This window comes from Bolinopsis microptera, chromosome 5, assembly GCF_026151205.1.
Source record: "Bolinopsis microptera isolate Bmic1 chromosome 5, MBARI_Bmic_1.0, whole genome shotgun sequence".
NCBI classification, from domain to species: domain Eukaryota; kingdom Metazoa; phylum Ctenophora; class Tentaculata; order Lobata; family Bolinopsidae; genus Bolinopsis; species Bolinopsis microptera.
In genome coordinates this window covers 20266226-20290525 of record NC_087076.1, presented here as the reverse complement: position 1 = coordinate 20290525, position 24300 = coordinate 20266226, and the positions used below count along the sequence as shown (strand labels likewise).

Sequence of the window (24300 nt, the reverse complement as noted above, 5' to 3'; positions counted from 1 at the left end):
TTGGGATGGGTGTGGCCCCTGGGAGTGGCCCGAGTGGTTTGCGAGGTCGAAACTTGGTTTTTATGATGGTTTGGGATAGGCAGTACCCATTTTTATACTAAAACATGGGCCACCTACCCCGGAACATAAATCGCATACGGGGGTAAAGATTCTCAGTCTGGATTTGTATGGGATTTGACCTGAATTTCAGCTATTTTGGGATGGGCGTGGCCCCTGGGAGTGGCCTGAGTGGTTTGAGAGGTCGAAACTTAGTTTTTATGATGGTTTGAGATAGTCAATACCCATTTTTATACTAAAACGTGGGCCACCTACCCCGGAACATAAATCGCATACGGGGGTAAAGATTTTCAATCTTGATTTTACCTGGATTTCAGCTATTTTGGGATGGGCGTGGCCCCTGGGAGTGGCCTGAGTGGGTTGGGAGGTCGAAACTTGATTTTTTTGATGGTTTGGGATAGGCAGTACCCATTTTTATACTAAAACATGGGCCACCTACCCCGGAACATAAATCGCATACGGGGGTAAAGATTCTCAGTCTGGATTTGTATAGGATTTGACCTGGATTTGAGCTATTTTGGGATGGGTGTGGCCCCTGGGAGTGACCTGAGTGGTTTGCGAGGTCGAAACTTGGTTTTTATGATGGTTTGGGATAGGCAGTACCCATTTTTATACTAAAACATGGGCCACCTACCCCGGAACATAAATCGCATACGGGGGTAAAGATTTTCAATCTTGATTTTACCTGGATTTCAGCTATTTTGGGATGGGCGTGGCCCCTGGGAGTGGCCTGAGTGGGTTGGGAGGTCGAAACTTGGTTTTTTTTATGGTTTGGGATAGGCAGTACCCATTTTTATACTAAAACATGGGCCACCTACCCCGGAACATAAATCGCATACGGGGGTAAAGATTCTCAGTCTGGATTTGTATGGGATTTGACCTGGATTTGAGCTATTTTGGGATGGGTGTGGCCCCTGGGAGTGGCCTGAGTGGTTTGCGAGGTCGAAACTTGGTTTTTATGATGGTTTGGGATAGGCAGTACCCATTTTTATACTAAAACATGGGCCACCTACCCCGGAACATAAATCGCATACGGGGGTAAAGATTTTTAATCTTGATTTGACCTGGATTTCAGCTATTTTGGGATGGGCGTGGCCCCTGGGAGTGGCCTGAGTGGTTTGAGAGGTTGAAACTTGGTTTTTATGATGGTTTGGGATAGGCAGTACCCATTTTTATACTAAAACATGGGCCACCTACCCCGGAACATAAATCGCATACGGGGGTAAAGATTTTCAATCTTGATTTTACCTGGATTTCAGCTATTTTGGGATGGGCGTGGCCCCTGGGAGTGGCCTGAGTGGGTTGGGAGGTCGAAACTTGGTTTTTTTTATGGTTTGGGATAGGCAGTACCCATTTTTATACTAAAACATGGGCCACCTACCCCGGAACATAAATCGCATACGGGGGTAAAGATTCTCAGTCTGGATTTGTATGGGATTTGACCTGGATTTGAGCTATTTTGGGATGGGTGTGGCCCCTGGGAGTGGCCTGAGTGGTTTGCGAGGTCGAAACTTGGTTTTTATGATGGTTTGGGATAGGCAGTACCCATTTTTATACTAAAACATGGGCCACCTACCCCGGAACATAAATCGCATACGGGGGTAAAGATTTTTAATCTTGATTTGACCTGGATTTCAGCTATTTTGGGATGGGCGTGGCCCCTGGGAGTGGCCTGAGTGGTTTGAGAGGTTGAAACTTGGTTTTTATGATGGTTTGGGATAGGCAGTACCCATTTTTATACTAAAACATGGGCCACCTACCCCGGAACATAAATCGCATACGGGGGTAAAGATTTTCAATCTTGATTTTACCAGGATTTCAGCTATTTTGGGATGGGCGTGGCCCCTGGGAGTGGCCTGAGTGGGTTGGGAGGTCGAAACTTGATTTTTATGATGGTTTGGGACAGGTACTAACTATTTAAAACCCTAAACCTGTTCCAAATACCCCGGAACACAAATCGCATACAGGGGTGAAATCGCATACAAATCGCATACACAAATCAAGGAAACGTCACGCTCTCTTTCTAAGGAAGACCGTTTCGCACAATGATCAAGTTTCGCACAATGATCGAGTTTTAGGTTTTACGTTCACGTAAATTTAGAGGTAAATAGCAGCAAGAATTTGCTCAAAAGCAAACACAGGCCTTCAAAATTGATAAGTTTTACCTGGTCAGCGACTATATCCAGTATTCTGTTCTGGGCATCGTTGATAGCACCGTTATTTTCCATAAGCAGAGGGGTTGATTGTTTCTCTTTTGATTTTGTCTTTTTTGTTGTTTCCTTCTTTGGTTTGCTACCATCAATGTCTACCGATATCTTACTGCAAGGGGGCACATCAAAACCATTAAAAAGGCTACATACATGATACACAACAGAATTAAGTAGAAAATATCACCTTATTCAACTCCATTTACTTAGGACTGAGAGTAACTCCGAACATCAACTTAATGCATAATACATTACTCTACACATTACCAACCTGGAAGAAGCAAACAACATTTCACACACTGTTTCATAACACTTGCTACGTTCTTCACAACATGTCTTCAGATGTTTCTTCACCGCACTCTTATCACAGTAGTTCTTGGGGCACAGCGGACAGTTGATGCGAGCGGGAACTTGTCTCTTTCCTTGAGAGTTGAGACTGTTTCTGCTGCCAAAGTTATTTGCTGTTTCCAGCGCATCACAGCACCTGAGATTTCTTTAGTTACACGTGAATCTTCTTAAAGTCTTAACAAGAATGAAGAAAAGTGAGTCATATTAATCGAGGTACAATTTTCATTGATTGTCAAAAATCTTATAGTTTATATATAAACTGTACAGTATATATATATATATAGTTAAGATACCTCAGGGTATCTTTAAAAACTTCTTTTTAACATTGCACATTATATTTTCATGGGCTTCATTCAATAATAAATAAATCAGTAATAATTTAAATTTTAAACTAATTGCAACACTACACATCTATTACATTCATTGAGGTAAAAGTGTAGGAATGGCCCGTGATGTTTTAAACATAAACCTACCTCTGTGTTTCTCAGGTTACAGAACTACAAAATAAACTAGCCTCTTACAGTGTATAAAGACATAAGTATTGGCCAAAAATCTAAAGAGTAAAATGTAAACAATGGATCATAACAACATATCAAGTTTTTCACAAAATTAAGAAGCTATTGCTGAAAGCACAGTGTAAGGCCTACACGGACCGCCTCTAACTAGCCAATCCCTGTTTACATGCCGTGTAGCAGGGGACTAGAAAGAGCTAAACTAGTAAGCGGGGCATAGCCAATACACTATACTTCCATCATTGAGTATATTACCAACCAGAAGGAAAATTTCCTTGTGTTTGGAATCTACCAAGACGAAAGTTGTACAATCCAGCGAAATTCCGAATTATATAATATTATATAAAGATACTAACTTATTCACATGACTCCTCCGCTGATCAGCTGAGTATCCAGATATATTCTTCTGACAGATCTGACAAAAACTGTAACCCAACGATTCTGCGGTATTTCGGGGGGAGCTCCTCGATCTACTGAGATTTTCAGCACAGTTTAAATCGCTTGAACCAGTTACATCATCCCGACTGCTGGAAGCATCATTATCAGGATGCAAAGCAGTGTTTTTGTTAGGATCAGGAATTCTGTCACTACTAGAAGTAAAAACTCTTTTCAAACCGTTAGAATGGTCACTTTTATCACCGTTCAAACTAACAAATGTATCACCATGACAATCAAGGAACACGTGATCGTTCGCATTAGTGATAGTTTCCTTTTGTTCTAAGGTACAGTTTAATTTGGCAGAAGGAAGGATCGGAGAAGCGTTTAGTGTCCGTAGTGTTGAACTGTGTATTGGTGAACTGATTTTAATAAAATCAAGCTTTTCTGACATTGGAGACTCTGAATTTCTAGTAGTCTCGGATGACCCTGAAATCTCCTCTTTGACAGTAGACTGCTCTGCATTGACTTTAGACGAACCCGGCTTTAAAGTTTCAATTAACAACGAATCATCTAAATCCGAGAACTCTGGTTTTAATTTAGCAGTTCGATTCACTCTGTCCTTTTCACTGAGCCGTTCTGGGGACGAGGACGGAAATTTCATTTTCACAGTCAGTTTCTGCTTGCCTGATTTATCAGCCTTCTTTGGACGACCCCGTCCTCTTCGTTCCTTATCTTGCACGTGAGCCTTATCTACCTTATGAGTCTGTTTAGCGCTAGAGGATACCCTGATCAGCAACATTCTTTACATTCTTGCAACTTTTTGAGATACTTTCTTCCGGGATTTCAAGCTCCTAAGGCTGACCGGATCCTTGTTTAAAACTATGGAAACTCGTTTTGATTTGAGCTTTGTGGGGACGAAGTCATCGAAGGAATCATCACTTGATAGCTCAACTATGTCATGGCGACGTCGCTTCATCGTATACTATAACTCATGACTGCGTTGGACAGTTTAGTTGAAAGAAATGCTACAATATTAAAATAGTTTAACATTCATTGCACGATGAAAATATTTAATTAATACAAATTTTAAGTTTCGAGATAGTGATAGAATGAAAATGCAAGTATTTTTTAAAGTATCACACGTTTATTCAGAGCAAGTGATAGACAGCCGATTTATTAAAACTGTAAAGATAATAAATTATATCGAAACCATATTAATCACAGAGCGAACCCAGCAATATCAACAAATCAGTGTGGTAAAATTCATTTAGTTTCTATGCCCTATCGATATAACAATTCCTATCGCCAACCCCCGAAGGAGGATGGTTTGCTTCCAAAACTGTTGTTGTTGTTGTTTTGGTTGGTATTTCCAAGGAAACCTCCACTGCTCTGGTTGTTAGCTGCTCCAAAACCTGTTGGTATTTAGTTATAGTCACTGGCATGTGAATTATTTGGGGTATTTGATCGATCGAAAATAGAATGGCGCAGTTTGGCAAACTGGGACCGGAGAGAAAGAGTTTTGCTCACCACTTCATACGTTAAAATTTCCATCAACAAAAAATTGGTGCATATGCACTTATGCACTTGGTTACAAATTCGTTCCCAGACGGTTAATATAATGACCAACATACTGCAAGGACACAAACCTGTTGGAGCAGCCTGGTTGTTGTTCCCACCAAATATCCCACCACCTCCAGCTGGAGGAGCGGCTGGATTTTGTTGGTTTCCACCAAATATTCCACCACCAGTTGCTGCAACGGCGCCAAATGATGGGCCGCCGCCACCGCCACCGCCAAAAACAGATCCAGAACTTGACCCAAAAACAGATCCACCTCCTGTTGCTTGACCACCAAACGTGGGCTGAGTTCCGAAGGATGATGCAGCTGGAGCCCCGAAGCCACCAGGAGCTCCAAAGGACGGAGTTGAACCAAAAGCTGGTTCAGTACCAAATGAAGGAGTGGAACCAAATGCTGGGGCTGTTCCAAAAGCTGATTGGCCGCTGTTTAAGTCGTTTGTTCCACCAAAGCCAGAGCTTGTTGTGGTTGAGCCGAATCCTACCAAAGTATTAAATAGTTATGATTAATTTTTTTAAATCGTATTATCCTATTCAAAAAACAGTGGTCATTTAAAATGCTTGCTCTAAAAAGTTTTCGAAGCTTTCGGCCACCAATCAGTTAATGTCATGAAATAATTAAAAAAACAGAACCTTACCAGATTGTGCTTGAGTATTTCCGAACATATTAGTATTACCACCTCCAAATCCACCGGCAGTTGTACTATTAGCAGCACCACCAAAACCACCACCAGCAGTTCCACCACCACCGAACACACTGCCGGGCTGTGCACTGGGAGCAGCACCAAACAGACCTGACCCAGTGGTGGTTGTGCTGGCACCTCCGAATGGTGACGCTGCTGCTGGAGCAGCTGCTGAAGGAGCAGCACCGAATAGACCAGTGCTGGGAGCAGTGCTCCCAAATAGTCCTGTTGAGCTGGGGGTTATTGCAGCAGTGCTCCCAAACAGCCCAGAAGAGGGGGTGCTTGCTACAGGGGTTCCAAATAACCCACTACTAGCTGCAGGGGTAGTGCTTGTAGCAGTGGAGGTAGTGGAACCAAACAAACCACCACTGCTGGAAGTGGTAGTGGTGCTACCGAACAGTCCTCCTCCTCCTCCTCCTCCACCAGCTGGAGTTGTGGCACTACTTGCTGCGGTGAATATGTTCCCGCTGCTTACAGTGCTGGCGGGTGCACTGCTGAACAGACCAGTTGTTGCCGGTTTGGCAAATAGGTTAGAGGTAAAGGGGCTGCTGGTGCCAGTAGCTGGCATACTTCCAAACAAGCCACCAGATTCTGGGGCGGCGCTCTTTGTTTCTAATAAACCGAAGGGATTCTTAGGGGAGGTTGAGGATTTGGTGTCATCTGATGAGATCTTCAGACTAAATAATCCGCCCTCACTTTCACCTGAATGATGTGGTGAAATGTTAGCATTGATAACTGTAATGATTATCTTATAATTGCGTGAATTTAAAATAAATCATTTAATTATGTATGATAATTTGGGGTAAAATTACTTGGTACATTATTTTTGGTTTTGCAGTTTTATAGGAAGGTAATCGAATTATTTTTTTAAATTAGATAAAGCAAAAATGTACCTTCATTCTCTTTGGAATCAGACCCAAACAGGTTTTTGACAGATGTAGGTTTCTCCTCATCCTTGACTCCAGTTGTAAAGAGATTATCAGAGGGTTGAGGAGTGGTTGTGGTCTCGGGAGCAGGAACTGCAGCCACAGCAGCAGCCTGAGGTGGCGTGGCAGCGGTTACCGCCGCTGCTTGAGGCGGCGTTGCTGGTGACTTTTCCTGACTACTAACTAGACTTCCACCGATACTGGGCGAACTACCTTTCTTTTGATCGTCCGCTGCTTTGCTGACTGGAGCAAAGAATCCTACAGTGGATCCTCCAGACCCGCCGAACATATTTCCACTGGAACTTGAGGAAGTGAAGATGTTGCTTGATGGACTGGAGGAGTTAGCCATGGCAAATATATTCCCGGAAGAGGGTGCAGCTGCAAATAAGTTTTTAGGAGAACCAGTAGAGGAGCCAAAGGAGGGCGCTGGTTTAGCTGGACTATTATCTGAGTTAAAGATATTTGGCGCTTCTTTTGGTTCAGCTTTCTCCTGAACCACATTTTCTTGTTCCGTACTCTCTACATCTACAGTAGCACCATTATTTGCCTCGGTGGTAGAAGACGTAAGAGAGGTTGTTGAGGATTCCTCAGATGATTCGTTATAGTCGGGAAGTCCGGCAGAGGGACTCTCTCTTTCCTTGTCAAACTGAGAAGCTGGCACTCCGAATACAGGAAAATCACCGCCAGGGGATTTAGGGGGCTCTGCTGCAGGTTTTAGAGTGCCGAAAATGTTTGTTGTAGGAGGAGTTGTAGCTTTGGGTGTGACCAGAATTGGTGTAGATTTAGCTCCAATCTGGGCCGCGTTAAGAGGAGGGGTAGATACGGGAGCAAACAAGCTCCCAGTACTTTGGGCATTAGGTTGAGCCCCAAACATGGTTTTAGCATCGACTACTGGAGTTTTTGTTACACTTTGTGGCTTAGAAGAAGTAAAGCTGAACAAACCAGAGGGCTGAGGAGAAGTGGACTGGGTTTTGGGGAGCCCGAACAAAGAACTAGTCTGAGAAGATCCAGAACCAAGCGAGAAAGGAGTCCCTGAGGCAGGGGCAGTGAACAATCCTCCACTCTTGGGCACGGTACTCACTGGCTCCTGCAAACCAGTATCCTTAACAGTAGATACAGGTTGAATTACTGCATTTGGAGCTTGACCAGGAGCCACAGGGCCTTTGGTCCTCATAACAGGGACAAACATTTGAGCGAATGTGGCATCTGCATTACCTGTCCCGGAATCTTTCTCCTTCTGAGCAAAGTCCATGAGCTTGCTTACCAACTCCTGAGCGCCCTTGGCCTTTTCCTCAGCACTGGGAAGCACTTGAGGGGTTGAAGGCATGTACTTGAGAACTACTGTTGGTACTTTTTCCTCGCCACCCAGCAGCCTGGTTGGATCATCAACGTCAAACTTGGGCTTTTCACTGTATTGGAGAGAAGGGATCCCAAATTTTAGTGGTTCAGGTTTACCACTGATTGAGCTATTTAGGTTTAGATTCTCTTTCTCAGCTTCATTATCTTCGGGCTCAGAGTTTTCTGACATTGGGGGTAAGGCCGGTGGTTTAGCATAGCTGGCACTGAAACTTGAAATATTCATTTTGGCTGGAGAAGTTACAATCTTTGACGTCGGAAGTCGGTTTTGAAAGATTCCCCGTAACATTTTTTGCTTTTGGGGGGAAATTGTCTTGGTCTTGGTGATGACCGACTTGTTAGGGGATGGTGAGGCTTCTCTTGGCTTCAAGGTCACATTACCAAGCTGCTTCAACAAAGTGTCAATAGTTTTCTCCTGCTCATTGGAGATAGTCCTGTGTTGGGACAGTGTCTTGTATATCATTCGTGAGGTTGGAGTTGTCTTCTTGTTAGAATGCATGTTTTCCCACTCTGTATCCAGCTGAATGTTCAGCTCATCAATGAGGTTCTGCATTTGAGCAAACTTCGAAAACAGATCATCTTTTAGCTTGCGAGTCATTTTGTCGAGTGGCTTCGATTTCAGAAGTGCAATGTATGATGGATCATTGTAGCAGTTATAGTAACCCTTTGCTTCTTCAAGTGAAGCAAGAGCAACAAGTAACGTATCCTTTTCACCAGAGACGTCCTTGTTCACTGTATGAAGAGTGCTGTGTACCTTTGAAAGTTTCTTTTCCAGAGCAATAACCTTGTTGCCAAACTCTTTAAGTTCATCTTTACTAAGAATATCTTTAACGTCATCTAATCTTTTTGAAGAAGCTTTGTGTTGCTCAATTTGGTGGCTGAAGTTGAGGACCTCGTCATCAATGCTTTTGGCAAATATACTATCCAAATTGGCTTGATTTTCCTGAGAGTCCTTCTTCTTATCTACAGCTACCGGTTTCTCAACAGCTTTATTCACTATCGGCAAGGATGGTTTTCTTGAGAGCGGTTCTTTGACTAAATTAACCACTGGATTCTTTGGGATTTCAGGTTTTGTAAAAACCGGAGCAGCAGGTTTGCTTTCTCCAAAGGAAGGAGCTAAGCTTGGAGTTGGTGCAAGTTTTGGTGCAGGATTTGGTGCAGCAAAGGAAGGCAATGAAGGAGCAGCAGCAGGAGTTGAAGCAAGACTTGGTGCTCCAAGGGAAGGAAATGGCGCTGGTGCGTTGAACAGAGACGGTTTAGCTGAAACTGCACTGGGTGGAGCTGCAGCAGGTGGAGCAGTGTTGAAAGGCGCTGCACTAACAGGAGCTGCAGAAGGCAACTTCTTGACATTCACAATTGATTTGGTTCGAGATGGAGGAGCCAGAGAAGGTGCTTCCAGAGGAGTTACAAGAGTATCGGCAGCGGTATAGTTCAGCAGCTTAAAAGAACAAATAACTCCCTCGGAAGTCAGAGTAAAAAGGACAGGGGAAGGAGGGATAGATTTCTCCCCGATCACAGTGGGCTTGTTGTAGTTATAATCGACACACATTCCCACGGGATAGCTTGGTTCTCCATCCTGGAAAGGCATTTCAGCACGAGAACCCTCGTCCAGGTTGAAGAGAAACTGTCCTTTTTTGCCTGGAGGCTCTCCTATTACACCCAACTCCATTCCACGACTGCAGCCGAGAACGAGTGTGCTCCAAGGAAGGATTTGGCTCATCAGGACTGATATAGCACGTCCTGGTTCTGAGTAGAAGATGTCATCGAAATCAGTGAACTTTGTTGGGATTTTTTTGTCCTTTTGCTGAAAAACGTTCATGGTTATTTCCTATTATCATCTTAGCAAAATGAAATTAAAGCTTTCATGTTTACACGAATCTGAACAGCTTTATTGATCATTCATATTTATTTTAATCAAGTTTTTCAAGACAATTTAAATAATTCAATTCATAAAAAGGTGTTTATACTGATCTAGCAACTTTTATACGATCATTAATGTGGTTGATTTAAAACTAACATTCTGAACATGAACGATCTTGATAACATCACTACTTTCGTAAACAGCGACATACTCGAATGTGCTTATCCAAAAAATATCCCTGTGTATAAATCATAGTTTAGAAAAGATGTTGCTCAAACACAGCGTAACTTTACATTCCATTGTTTGCCATAGAATAAATTTAATTTTGAGTTAAATCTGTTCAACAACCCGACTTGGTGTCTATATTAGGACCTCTTGACGTCACGGACAGTGAGGTTTAACGTAAGGTATTAGTTTAATGTACCTGACAAGTGCAGGAGCATTAAAAAGTGGGGGGTTTTGAGTGCATCGAGCTTCGTCCAGAGTTGGTTTCAAATTGAAGATTTTACCGTCGTTTGTACCGACAGCCAACTGTTTACCCTGAAACACAAATGCATGAATTATATAATCCAAGCCCCCTTTTTTGTATGCCCTGGTTAATATTATATTACGCTCTGAGTCAAGAGACAATAAAATAAAAAGTCCCCAATAAAAGCAAGTTACCTTTGAACTCCAACAAAGAGAACTGGCCCCGAATGTCTGTTTTGTGCTAGCCTGCACAATAGAGTCCACACGGACCTCCCACACTGTAACCTCACCGGTCACTGTGGCTGTGGCTAACAGTGTGGGTATACCAGGATTCCACATCAATCCAGCACCTGGGGATATTTGTATATGATATAGGCAGATACATTTTGATTCAATTGATTCGGCAAGTAAAGTGATTAAAATACCCCCAGGAAATTTAACATTTTTGAACATTTAGATAACATGTTGATAATGCTGCGACTTTTAATATTATCGATATTTGATAAACAAAATAAAAGAGGGTGAATCTTGGCAAATGAATAACTTATCAAACTGGGACATAATATTATATGGTCCTCAACAGATCGAAATTGAGTCACGATTAGATATATTACAAGTATAGTTATATACACTTCTATGACATGAGGGTAGTTCTAGATTTATACATCTTAAATTGTCAGGAAACTCAGTCTAAGACATTAAACTTGAAGTTATTTGTTGTGCTAAACTCAACAATCGTGTAAGGCAACGTTATATACTATAATGTTGAATAATTCAACTATAATGTTGAATAATTCAACCTAAGAGTGCCTAAGGGCTCCAAATTTGGAAAATTGTATAGCTTAATTGCAGTGTTTTTGTCTCCAAATTTGCAGCTTTAAAAAATCTAGGCAGGTGCGGAATCACACTATTCGCTGAACATTACTGGACATTTATGTTGCCTCTAGCTCAAGCAAATATCTCTGTCAAGTGAACAGCCCACTGAGGGAGCGCATCTATTGATGAAAGCTCTGATATATTTTTCCTGTTCTCAAATGAAAGCTAAAACTAACAAAAATAATAACTGACCAAACAAATTGGCTGATTTTTTATTATTGATAACTCAAACACTTACATTTAGCAGAGAGTGAAGCCTGTGAGAAAACAGCCGGATCACTATTCAGTGTCCTAACATCAACTAGTGATATCTTATTGTCCTCCGTAACAACACCTAACATCGTGTCGTCACAAGAAACTGTTAGATGAGTCACTTTAGTGTCAAATGACATGACTGATACTGGGTGGGGTGCGCCAACACATGCTGAGGCTTTTTCTTTGTCGAAAATGTTGTGAATATCAACCTTCTTGTACACTGTAACCTCTGAAATCATGAGAAATTGAGCATCACAAAAACAGGTAAATACAAACTATTTTCATCTGAAAATTCTAACCTAGTGATGAAAATATTGGAGATGGAACAGATTCACCATCACATCCCAGGCCCTGAAAATGCTCTAAAGTTAAAGTATAAAATACTAAAGTCTAAAAATACTCATCCAGGCACAGCTCTGTGCCCTGGCGGTTTGATTATATCACAGTCCCAACTTTTAACTTTCTTGGGGAACTTTTGAAAAGGTTATACAAGCAATTACGTTAATTTTGGCCTGGTTATGGAACATTGATTGATTGAAATAAATTTTCGTGCACATACAGAATGAATGGTTAATAATTTTATATATGTAGACCAAGCTCTGTGCACGGGATGCTTCCTGGAAGAATCCAGTTCTTTAAGCGGGGCACCCTACCTAAATCCAAATTGAGATATAATAATCATATTCCTAGGGAAATAATCAGAAATCGAATACCAATCAAATAAAATGATATATAGGAGTAGTAACCATATTTACTATGCAAAATGGCCCAACCACATAGTGTAAATTTATATAAAATTCAAATTCCATATCATCATTAAACCTCAATAGTCAATATAATAGCCCAAGCAAAATTAAATAACTTCTTATATACCTTCTTATATACCTTCTTATATACCTTACTGTCATACTACAAATTAATTAAACATTTGAAATTTGTTAATCTGTTAACATTATTATGCAGTTAAGCTTTAATGGCTGTTTCAAGTTATAACAAATTTGAGCTGATTTAAAATGAACAAAAGAAACTCACCATTGCTCTGTGATACTATGATATGTCCAAACTTGGTAGAAGAAATGAGTTGGCCTCTCTCGACATCTGTTTGTTTACCAACAATGATTTTAGGAAGGAACTTGAACTGGAAGTGTTTGACTTCACACTCATGTTCCATTGTGTTGCTAATTGAAAACAGGTACAGTTATAAATTGAATATGAATCAGATTCCTTGCTATTGCTTTGAGTAGCCATAACTTAATTATTAACAATAATAATAATAATAACTAGAAATGTATACATCGCTTTATAGCCAAAAAGAACTCAAAATCCAAAGATTCAGTTCAAGCCATCTAAAGCGACTTATGAACATGTGCATAAGAACTTAGCATTTTATGAAGTATGGTTTGTATGAGAAAGATATTATATGATACTTTATTGGACCAACATGGGGGTTCACCCCCAAGACCATGAAATGGATTTATACAGCCGTTGTCAGACCCTCTCTGACATACACTGTGACAATCTGGCTCAATGGTGTGTCCAAAAAACATAACCTAACAATCCTTAGCAGTGTACAGCGGCTAGGGAACATCCTCATAACTGGAGGGTTACCATCGACTCCCGGAGCAGCACTAGACATCATCACCGGAATCATCCCTATTGATCTGGTGATGGAAGAGGAAGCAGCAAAAGGAGCTCTCAGACTCAAATCCAACAACCAGTGGATATATGAGCCGATGGTAAACAAGAAGGGCAACCTAACCACCCACACAAAACTTAATGAACAGTTACTATTTAGGCTATCAGTCTCAACTCTGAAGGACAAGATCAACAGACAACATCACTGAATGTTGACATTGGCTTCAACAGAGAAATTCCCCGACTCTCTGAGTATGAGGTAATCGAGAATGATACCAATACTATACAATGTTACACAGACGGCTCCAAAATGAATGAAAAAATTGGAGCAGGAGTGTACATTGTGGACAACGACAACCCCACATGTGAGGAGTCATACCACCTAGGAATCAACTCAATCGTCTTCCAGGCCGAAACCTTTGCCGTAGGCACTGCGGCAAAAATATTACGGGAATCTGGGACCAAAACTAGGAAAATAATCATAAACTGCGATAGCCAGGCGACAATAATGGCAATGAGCAACATCAAAGTCAAATCTAAAAGCACCAGCACGGCTATAAGTGAGCTTAACCAACTAGCAATGGACAATCAAGTCCTACTACGATGGATACCAGCTCACAAAGGCTACGATGGCAACGAAAAGGCAGACTCTCTTGCCAAAAAAGGCTCCGACAATCTGGACTCCGTTCAAGTGCAACTACCAATACCAAAAGTATTATGGAAGGGAGCACTGCGGAGTATAAGTCATCGGAAGATGAGGGAAAGATGGAGAACTTTACCCAACACTCACTTTAAACGAGTATGGAGACAAAAGTTCGCCAGATCAATCCCGAAACTTGGCAAAGAGAGCACAAGAACAGCAACACAATTCCTCACGGGACATAGTGAATTAAACTATCACATCAATAAGTACAAGCCGACAACTGTCCCTAAAACCTGTCCACACTGTCTCATGGAAGAGGAGACAATGAACCACTTTATTAGTCAGTGCCTGAAATGGTCTTACCAGCGAGGAGGATACTTTGACTCCTTCTACCTCAGTGTGACAGATATAGTGGACAAGTTCTCATTACCAAGGATCATCGGCTTTATACAAGCAACAAAACGTTTTACCAAATGTGGAGAGGACAAGGCTTAACCTTGCTTTCTGCACAGATTAAATTTACCGGGGTAAGCACAGGGCTTCAATGCTCTATCTTATAGTGGTTTTGATCTATTCCTTAGTAGTAAAGACCACTGCCCCCTACGAAGAAGAAGATACTTATATGAACACTTTTTCAAATAGATGAGTCTTTAGTCTCTTTTTAAACAAGACAATATCAGTCAATGTTCTCAATTGATAAGGAAGCTGATTCCATACTGAGGGTCCACAGTAACTAAAACCTCTCTCAGTTTTACTATAATTTGAGACAGGAGGAACATTTAGGAGGAAATAGTCTTGTTCAGTTCGAAGCACACGTACAGGTTGACTCTTGATGTCGATGCATTTGGTGATATAGTCTGGAGCGGAGCTATGTTGTTGATGCATTTGAACACTGTTAGAAGAATCTTATACTCTATTTGCTGTCTAATTGGAAGAAAATAGGCCTTTTTCAGGAATGGAGTGACACTTTCCTATTTTTTAATAGCTTTTCTACCAAACAAGAATCGTACACAGGAATTTTGTACCTTCTGGAGTTTCTTTATGAGTAAATCGGGTAAACCATAGAGAAGTCCATTGCAATAGTCTAGTTTTGAAAAGATCAAACAGTGAATGAGCTGTCTTTTTAGGTCATAGTTAAGCTTTGAGCCTATAACTCAAAGATTCCTCAAATGGATGTTGCAACAACTGATAATTGAATTGACTTGATCTTCAAATGTAAGGAATTGATCAAAGAGGACACCTAAACTTTTTACTGTGTGGGATGCATCCACAGGGTCAGCTGCATTGTCAAGTTGTATTGAGTCGACTGGACATGAAGAGTAACTGTTCTTGGTCTGTACTGTATTAAGTCTAGAGTGGTTCATTTTACCAAAAGTTGTTCAAATAATTAGACATCATATCTTATTAGTTGCTCTATAGGGTCAGGAACGACCAAAAAAATTTTTTTGACTCTAGTGTTCCGGATATGGTCCGCACATGCCACGCCCATTTTTATAGCGTTTCTTATACAGGTAAAATAGGGAAAATCGCATTTTTTAACATGAAAGCGTCATTTCTGTGCTTTGAGACTTTCTACTCTAATATAAATGTGATGATGGCATTTCGTTTAAACATATTTTCAAAACTCTGTGACCACGCCCTGGCCGTGGACCACGCCCTGGCCGTGGACCACGCCCCTATTTCTTATACACATAAAAACACGAAAATCTCAGATTTTTAAATGATTGGATTGATTTAGAGCTTTGAGACTTTCTACTCGAATATAAATGTGACCCAAGCATTTCGTTTGAACATGGTTTAAAATTTGATAACTCTATAGATCGTCATTGATAGGATCAGTATTAATGAGATCGAATGATTACTTCATAGCTCGTCACTAACTGGATCAGCATAACATGACTAAAGACTAACGAGGTCCAGAAATGTGAGCCAAAAGATACCGTTGACACCATGGACCATGGTCAATGAATGTTGAACAAGATCTGGCCCTTGACATCCTTGTAGCGTCCACGAGTCACATAACAAACCCTGGTAAGTGCTGACACCGGCAATAACGTTTAAAAGAACTAAAAACGATGAGTAATTATCAGTCAACCAACAATGTCAACCTCCAAAGGAAAGCGAAGAAAGCCTAGAAGAGAGATTCCATTGATAGGAAAGCTCCTCGACAGAATCCCTGACTCCAAGCTACCCACTAACCAAGTTGTTCTACAGAGACTCTTCTTTATTCTTGAGCACAATTTCGGTAATGCTGCGGGAGAGTTAGCTAGAGTTACTGTGAAGAACGATGTCGTGTCCGTTTGGGAGTATGCTGGTTTTGGAGACGTCCTCAAGACACAGGGCAACATCATGAAGAGGATGATCGAGCCTCTCCACCAGAAGTGGAAATCCCTTTTAAAAACCCCGATTTCACGACAATCTAGTGCCCCCTTCCTGAAGAAGATAGCAGAGTTCGTCGAATCCCTCCCTAAGCTTTTTGACATCTCAAATAGATCCCTCATCTTCACCTCTAGAGTCCATAAAGATGACAGACAGTTTCTACTCCATCACTGGGATGCGCAGATTTCTTCAACTCGGGACTTCAAAACCAAGGCTGTGGTCGAGAAGAAGCTTGCTCGGGAAGCCAAGTACGAGGAGTACGCTAAGTCCCAGTCCGTCACTGAACCTCCTTCTACCCCTACTCCTTCCATTTCTTCTACACCCCCAGCCTCCAGCCATGACTCCAGTCCTGACTCCTCCGTAGAGTTCCTACCCAAGAGGCCTCGTAGAGAATCCTGCACTCCCCGATCTACTACTATTACTGTCCCTTCCGACATAATTAAAAAGATCGGACCAGCTGCTGACCGTCTCGGAGCTAGCAACAACACACTCGTCGCTACACTAGCCACTATAATCAATCACTGTGGTGGAGACATTGACGATTTATCCCTGTCCAAGTCAACTGCACGGAGACAGAGGCAAAAATCACGAGCTGTTGCAGCGAAGAAGATCAAGGATGACTTTGAGTGTGCTGATATTTGTCAAATTAATTTTGATGCTAAATTATTACCAAATTTGGGAGGGTTTGGGAGTGTTAATCGACTTGCCATAGTGGCTGTCCAAGAGGACTGTAATCAAATATTGGCTATTGCAAAGACTGAAAATGGGACTGGGGAGGTAGAGGCCAGGGCAGTTGCGGGAGCTCTTGAAGAGTGGGATCTTACTAATAAAGTTGTTGCTTCAGGTTTTGACACGACGTCCTCTAACACGGGAGTCCACAAGGGAGGTTGTACTATCCTACAGCAGCTGCTTGAACGTCAAATCCTATGGTTACCCTGTCGCCATCACATCCTAGAACTCCTACTCAGAGGAGCCTTCCACGAGGTCTTTGGCGGTACGAAGTCTCCTAACGTAGCCCTATTCAAAGTACTGAAGGATCCCCCTACATGGAATTCTCTAGACCTTACAAATATCCATTTCCCTACTCTCCCTTCCTCGCGGTGACTACAAGGAGTTCCTGGAACTGACGAAGCTTTACCTTGGTGGGACAGTGGAACGAAAGAAGAGATGGACCTTCAAGATATCCCGTCCTGGAGCGGACCACCATGCCAGGTGGATGTCTAAAGCAATCTACATCCTGAAGTTGGCGCTCATTGGTCATCAACTGAACCAATCGAAACTCTCCTGGCAGAAGAAGGAGAAAGTCCGTACCCTAGCTCCTTGGATAGTATTCTGCTACATGCAGTTCTGGTTCTCTTCTCCCTCCCTAGAAGATGCAGCCGTTAACGACCTCAAGATGTTCACCTCTCTACAGAGGTTTAGCAAAGTTCCTGGAAGACTTTCGAAGAAAATCGTGAAGAAGACGAGCGAAATCATCCAGCGACACACCTGGTACCTATCAGAAGAGTTGATTCCTATTGCACTCTTCTCAGATAAAGTCCCGGACGAGAAGAAAGAAATCCTTGACGCTAAGATAGGAAAACTACCGTCCCGATCTTTACCTATACAGAAACCGAAGCTGCCCACTATCAATGAGAAGTCTTGCCTTGGTGACTTCGTGGGACCCCGCTCCATCCTCATCTTCCAGCTACTTGGGGAGTCTCACACCTTCCTATCAAAAGATGAGTGGTGGCTTCTACCTCAATACGACGACATGAAGCGGGGTCTCCGGAATCTTGTCCCCCTGAACGACTCCTGCGAGCGGGCTCTAGCGCTAGCCACTCGACTCAACGGGGCAATCACAAGGGACGAGGACTCATGGCAGGAGCTGGTGAGGGTGGTGGCTTCGCATCACGAGAAGTTCCCGATCAAGACCAAAGAAGATCTGAAGAAGTTTTTGTAGTTTAAATAGATGTTTTTAAGTAGTATTACAATTATGTATGATTTAATTTTCATAACTTTTAACAATAAAATTAATGTACAAATTTGTTAAAAAAATATGGGTGTGGCACATAGGGCGTGGTCACAGGAATTTTAAACCATGTTCAAACGAAATGCTTGGGTCACATTTATATTCGAGTAGAAAGTCTCAAAGCTCTAAATCAATCCAATCATTTAAAAATCTGCGATTTTCGTGTTTTTATGTGTATAAGAAATAGGGGCGTGGTCCACGGCCAGGGCGTGGTCACAGAGTTTTGAAAATATGTTTAAACGAAATGCCATCATCACATTTACATTAGAGTAGAAAGTCTCAAAGCACAGAAATGACGCTTTCATGTTAAAAAATGCGATTTTCCCTATTTTACCTGTATAAGAACCGCTATAAAAATGGGCGTGGCATGTGCGGACCATATCCGGAACACTAGAGTCAAAAAAATTTTTTTGGTCGTTCCTGACCCTATAGAGCAACTAATAAGATATGATGTCTAATTATTTGAACAACTTTTGGTAAAATGAACCACTCTAGTATTAACAATAAATAACAGCAAATTTTCTTTATTTCAGGACAAAAATAACTATTTGGATACCCAGCAAACCTTACTGGCTGGGCGTGTTACTAGAGGTGATCGCGTTTTCACAGCGAGCTCATGCTTGCATGCTTAAGTTTGTTGCACACGCGGCGTGACACATTCCAAGCTTCACATGACACAATTCAGCCAATTTAAGGACAGGAATCTGCAAAGTTAAAGCTGCGAATTTTTATTCTGCCCAAAATGAGATTTTTCAGGACAACTCAAAATCTATCAGAGGTGGCTTGTGGGAGCTGGCTGGCAGTTTTGTTGGGTGTCCTATCGTGAATCGACGGACTGGGGGAGGGGGGGGGGGCAGGGCTTGGGGGCCACCCCAAGCTCCCCCCAAACTACCGATGTCTATTCACTATATGACTGCATACAATACCATTACCATAGCTACAGCAGAGAGTTAATTAATTAGTTAAATTATTCCACCGTACATTACAGTTACACATAGGGCCTCATGTATGTAATGTGTCACACTTAACAGGCGACAGCAAACAAAAACAAAAACTTATAACATGGGTGAGACAGGACACCAGTACCACACGTGTACGATCTCAGCCGCGCAGTTTCAAAGCGGTCAATAGTTCAAATTGCAAGGTGTCCTGGACGACCAAATCATATAGATTACCTGTAGTGGGATGCGCTTGATGTGCTTTGTACCGTTTACAATTAAATATGTGTTAAAACTGCGCGCTTAGTTGTCCAAACGAGGATTGGACACCCTACAACACAAAATTTCACAAAGATCATGCGTGCGCTTACATTCAAACGTTTGAGTGAATAAAGAGCTTTATATTGCGATTAGATATTTCCTAATACTATTACTAATCTCCATTTCTATTATCAAGCACCAGCCACCAGATAATAATTTTAGGGTGTCCACGGACACCTGGACGCCCTCAATAGCCGCCTCTGGTATCTATCTCTTACTTTCGGAGATAGGCCACAGCCAGTAAGGTTTTCTGGGTATGAAATATGTCTTTAACTTGCTTGATTATGCACTAAGTTGACGTACTCTGACCAAACTTGAACGGGGAATCGTTTAAAATCACTTTCGAGACATCTTGACAAAAGCTACTCACCACTCACGCTATTGTGCTTTTCACGGAGAAATTGGACAACTTAGCCTATTTGAGCTTGTCATTCTCTTTCAGAAGTATTGTAAGTGATTTGTATAAGTGCACATATTAATTCTGAATACATGGCAAAAAATTTAATCTCGATTCGTGAAATTTGAAAGAAGTTACTGCAATGTGCGCAATTTGGGGAGTGTGCTTTCGGTGGAGATAAAGTAAAGTAAAGTAAAGTAACAAGAATTGCGCCCGTTGTTTTGTTTTGGCGGACGCTAGATGTCCATTCCACACTCACTATAACTATTAATATAAGCTCTAATCAGCTCACCTTATAATAATAATATTGAAACATCAGTACACTACGCGTGCCACGTACAAGTTAGGCTTATTACATAATACTTTAAATTACATAGTATACATTTTAATTGACGATGTCAATTCATCGCAGCTCGGCGAGGCACAGTAGCGCATTTCGCCGATCTAGCTGTGTGTCGCTGTGAGAAGCCTCATTGAGTGCGCGGCGCGGCACAGTAATGCATCGCGCTACAAGTATACATTAAAATACGCTTGTGCCGCACATTCATTGACCACAGACTAGCTACACACCACATCTCCGCAAGCAATCCTCGCGCGTGTACGCGCGGCAAGTTGACATGGTTACTAACGGAAGGACAGAACACGAAAATCAGACCCGCCTACCCCTATCTTCAAAATCCACGTTTTTCTGCAAAAACGTCCATTCGTAACCTTTCACTATTTGCTATTGCCTTTTTACAAAAGGATGAAATGGAAAAAATTATGACAATTAAGACAATTGTTGTTTTTTTGAGTTTAGGTTGAACCAAAAATTCGCTGATCGGGTGCCCTGTTAAGTTTAACTGTATATGAACTTGGTAAAAATTGGTTAAAGTTGTCGGACACCAATACAAACCAATGCCAGGGCTAGGTCAGACGACAGTCTATTATGGTGCAAGAAAAAACATTGTTGATATAAACAGTCTAGATCTTAACTTGGAGCCACAAGGCCAAGGGTAATTTTTGATTGTTAAGGGAATTTTTTGAATTCTTTAAGGGTTGATTTTATATATAATAGGGTCATTGCTATATTATGTGTATATTGTTTGAATAATTTTATATAAAAAATATTATGAATGCAAAACGGATGACGTTTAATAATAAATAAATAAATAAATAAAGTCAATTTTTACAGCACAGCAATATATATCTAAATATCAGATCCTCTGTAATCATAATGTATAAAAAAGGAGCTTTTCTCTGTGCTGAAGGATGAATCAAGGCAGATCATGGTTCTGTTAGCAGGCCACCCTAGTTATGGACAATACATATATATAAAATAATTAAATTGTAATTTTAAAATTGTGTCAAGATTGAACTAAAACATAACTCAGGGTAAAATAGACGTATTCCCTTCGTCAAATTAACTATTTACAATACTAAACTTAAACGAACTCCGGGTAAAATAAACGTAATCCCTTTGTCAAACTTGCTATTTACAATAAGTTAATAAATTAATACGGTTGAAAATTATTTCATATTCAATAACAATGTAGCATCAATATAATTGATACAAATGAGGAGCATACATAGCAGTGAGAATTGCACATAACAGGAGGACTGGAGGTATGGAGCAATAATGATTGACAGTGCACCTTTCCACTGATGTTCCTAATTACCTGTAATAGCTTAATAGGCATGGAAATACTTTGATTGCAGGGGATAGATTGGATTCACTTATGTACTGAGATAACTTTACTGAAATAACTTAACTGCCTAGATACATTGGCTAGTGTTGGGTGGGATCATGAATTTATCGTAAGAGTTATCCCCTTGGTAATTCTCATCAGTTAGCACCATATTCATAAGAGTTTCTTTGTATAACTTAGAAAATTTCTTAACGTCGTCACACTCTCTAAGGGACTTTGGTAATATGTTCCAGGCCTTAGTTCCTAGATAGTTAAACTCCTTGTGAGATCTTGATTTAGGAGTATAAAGATTGCAGTTTTCTGCCTCACGTGATTAATAATGTTTTGATTATGTTGAAGATATATTATATTTTGGCCCGGAACGACCAAACCGGACCACAATGGCTTAGAATGGAGAAAATTGAGATTTAATCAAAGGTTTTCCATTTCCTCCATAGAAATAGTTTCCATCTTATGTAGTGAAACGACCGTGGGGGTTGCAACGTGATACAAATGCCAGGGGTGTAGGAAGCAGGTGGGCAGGGGCCAGGCCATCACCCCCTATAAATCTGGGCAAGGGGCCAAAAAGTTGTATCACGTGGTGACCCCCACTGTCGCTTCACTATAGTGGAGTTTCGACGATACAGGGGGAGCCGCGCACTTGTGCGCGGCGGGTCATACAACCAAAAAGAGCCAACTTTTTAATTTATGATTTAGGTTTCTAAAAATGCTTGAAGAAAAATTGTTAAATATTTTTCAGGTTTTTTACCGAACATGAGTCACAATTTTCAAAGTTTTTTTGAAAACTACTTTTGCTCATGTTATATCATGTTGGACTCGTGGACGGTCTTGGAACAATATTCGGAACAAATATTTTACGAGTACCACCCGTTAATTTTTACGAGGCGAACATTTTGCAAATTTAAAAAAATGTACACTCTTTGTATACCTCTTTTCGCGCGCGAAAGATTATGGATTGAAGGTATACAAAGTTTAGCAACAAAAACAGATCTACCGATTTTTTTCGAAGCGCATTGCACATATACTGGAAAACGCTCAGCCTCAAGTATTTCATTCCACCTTAATTGACGATGTCAATTCATCTCTGCTCGGTGTGGCACAAAGTAGCGCATCTCGCCGATCTAGAGAGAATCCTCATTGAGTGGGCGAAGCGGCACAGTAACGCATTGCGCTACAAATTCCACCAAATTTCTATGAACGTTATAGCCTAAGGTCCCAGGTAATTTTAAATAAGTTAATTATAATGGTATACTGTTATTGTTATATAATAGCGTGATGCACTACTAGCTGGGCCGCGCCGCCGCGCCAATAATACTTTTCACAACCACCAATGGGCTTCGACGAGCTGTGAAGGATTGACATCGCGAATCAAAATGGTATACATTACAATTGCAAAACGCAAATCATCGTCATGACGGCAAAAAGTATAGTTTTCATTTCCAATGTCAAATGAATGTGCAATGTGCTCATACGAAAAATGGTAAATATGCCCAAAAATCCCCAGCCACCATCAACCTTACTCGAAAAGAGCGCCGTGCATTTGGATTGGCGTGCTATAGAGTAAAAGTTTGTAGCGCGATGCGTTACTGGGCCGCGCAGCGCACTCAATTATGCTTCTCGCAACCAAAATTTATTATTAATTACACGTCCTTTCAGTCGAAAGTTTGCACGAAAGTTTATAGCACTACCTTCAAAGTCAATCCTGCAAACGTATACTTCTTGCTTTGTAATTCAAAGATGTGTTTTCCTTTTCAGACTATCACCGGTTACGCTAAATTATAACGGTATCAGTGTGATCAAAGTAATCGTTGACATCATTCAAAAACGGCGACTCGGCGAGTCTTTGGCGCGTATTTTGCTGGAGTTCATCAATTTCTCGCTAGATCGACAAAATGCGCTATTGAGCCTCGCCGAGCTGCGAAGAATTGACATCGTCAATTAAAGTAAATAAATTAAAAAGTATACAAAGTGTTGTATGTTTATAACTTATACTAAGACGCGCGCCGAGTTGGACTCGTCGACGATAATGAAACAAATATTTTACGAGTATCACCCGTTAAACAAAGTGTATTAACGAATTTTGATTGACTTTGTAAATTCTTTGCAGCTCGGGCCTCGGCCACGGCGCGGCCTAATAGCGCATTTCGCTTATCTAACAAAGATTAAATGTGGTTGCAAGAAGCATTGTTGGATTATTTATTTTGAACGCTGATTCCGAATTAATTAAATCACAACAATAACATATAATTAAAATACAATACTCCCCTGCATTGTATCACGTGGTGACCCCCACGGTCGCTTCACTATAGCTTCACTGTAGCGTCTTCGACGCTACAGGGGGAGCCGCGCACTTCGTGCGCGGCGGGTCATACAACGTATGACAACCCCTGCACTGGTACGGTAAAAAGCTGTATCAATCAATCATCAATGATTAAGTGATCTGACAAGACCATTCGACATTCGAATTCGATGGCCTGGATGATCTTTGTTTTGTTATGTAGCGCAATGCACTACTGCATGGGCTGCGCCGCGCATCAAACAATGTTTATCACAACCAGAAGATCGACTGTAGAGTGATTTAGCACGCTCGAAGAATTCACATCGTGAATCAAATACTCTTCTAAAATTTTTGAATTAGCGCGCGCCACTTTGGGGCCATCTTCTTAGGACGTCCGGCAAATAGGGACGGAGCTAGGGGGATGGTTTTAGAATTTCGGATAAATCCGGACAAGGGGAGGGGGCCGGGTGGTTAAACTCGTATTTTTATAAATTATAAAAATCCGGAAAT

The 24300-nt window shown here is 41.3% G+C and overlaps 2 protein-coding genes across 4 annotated transcripts in view; both read right to left on the bottom strand.

Moving 5' to 3' along the window:
* LOC134815337 (uncharacterized) overlaps positions 1 to 4499 on the bottom strand; it is a 38955-nt gene extending 34456 nt beyond the window's left edge. For both annotated transcript variants that reach the window (XM_063823856.1, XM_063823857.1), the window contains exons 1-3: positions 3481 to 4499; positions 2536 to 2748; positions 2223 to 2376 (exon numbers count right to left, since the gene is read on the bottom strand). In XM_063823856.1, the coding sequence (XP_063679926.1) occupies positions 2223 to 2376; positions 2536 to 2748; positions 3481 to 4301 (1188 nt within the window). In that variant the 5' untranslated portion in view covers positions 4302 to 4499. The remainder of the gene's footprint in view (positions 1 to 2222; positions 2377 to 2535; positions 2749 to 3480) is intronic.
* A 127-nt stretch (positions 4500 to 4626) lies between these two features.
* LOC134815979 (nuclear pore complex protein Nup214-like) lies at positions 4627 to 12741 on the bottom strand. 2 transcript variants are annotated; one of them, XM_063824625.1, is made up of 9 exons: positions 12533 to 12741; positions 11484 to 11729; positions 10565 to 10719; positions 10326 to 10441; positions 10058 to 10139; positions 6652 to 9844; positions 5714 to 6460; positions 5149 to 5556; positions 4627 to 4914 (listed from the first exon to the last, which is right to left on the bottom strand). In XM_063824625.1, the coding sequence occupies exons 1-9, from the start codon at positions 12669 to 12671 to the stop codon at positions 4802 to 4804; spliced, it is 5199 nt and encodes a 1732-aa protein (XP_063680695.1). In that variant the 5' UTR covers positions 12672 to 12741; the 3' UTR covers positions 4627 to 4801. The 2 variants fall into 2 exon arrangements, with proteins under 2 accessions (XP_063680695.1, XP_063680694.1); XM_063824624.1 differs by having other exon boundaries at positions 4681 to 4914; positions 5714 to 6493.
* Positions 12742 to 24300: the final 11559 nt, after the last annotated feature.

What these genes read in the sequence shown, in the direction of transcription:
- LOC134815979 (XM_063824624.1), bottom strand. Translation starts at nt 12,671, where the DNA reads ATGGAACATGAGTGTGAAGTCAAACACTTCCAGTTCAAGTTCCTTCCT. An exon ending in CTCTTTGTTGGAGTTCAAAG is followed by an intron (nt 10,442 to 10,564) that starts GTAACTTGCTTT and finishes TTTGTGTTTCAG; the next exon opens with GGTAAACAGTTGGCTGTCGG. An exon ending in AGATCGTTCATGTTCAGAAT is followed by an intron (nt 9,845 to 10,057) that starts GTTAGTTTTAAA and finishes AACGTTTTTCAG; the next exon opens with CAAAAGGACAAAAAAATCCC.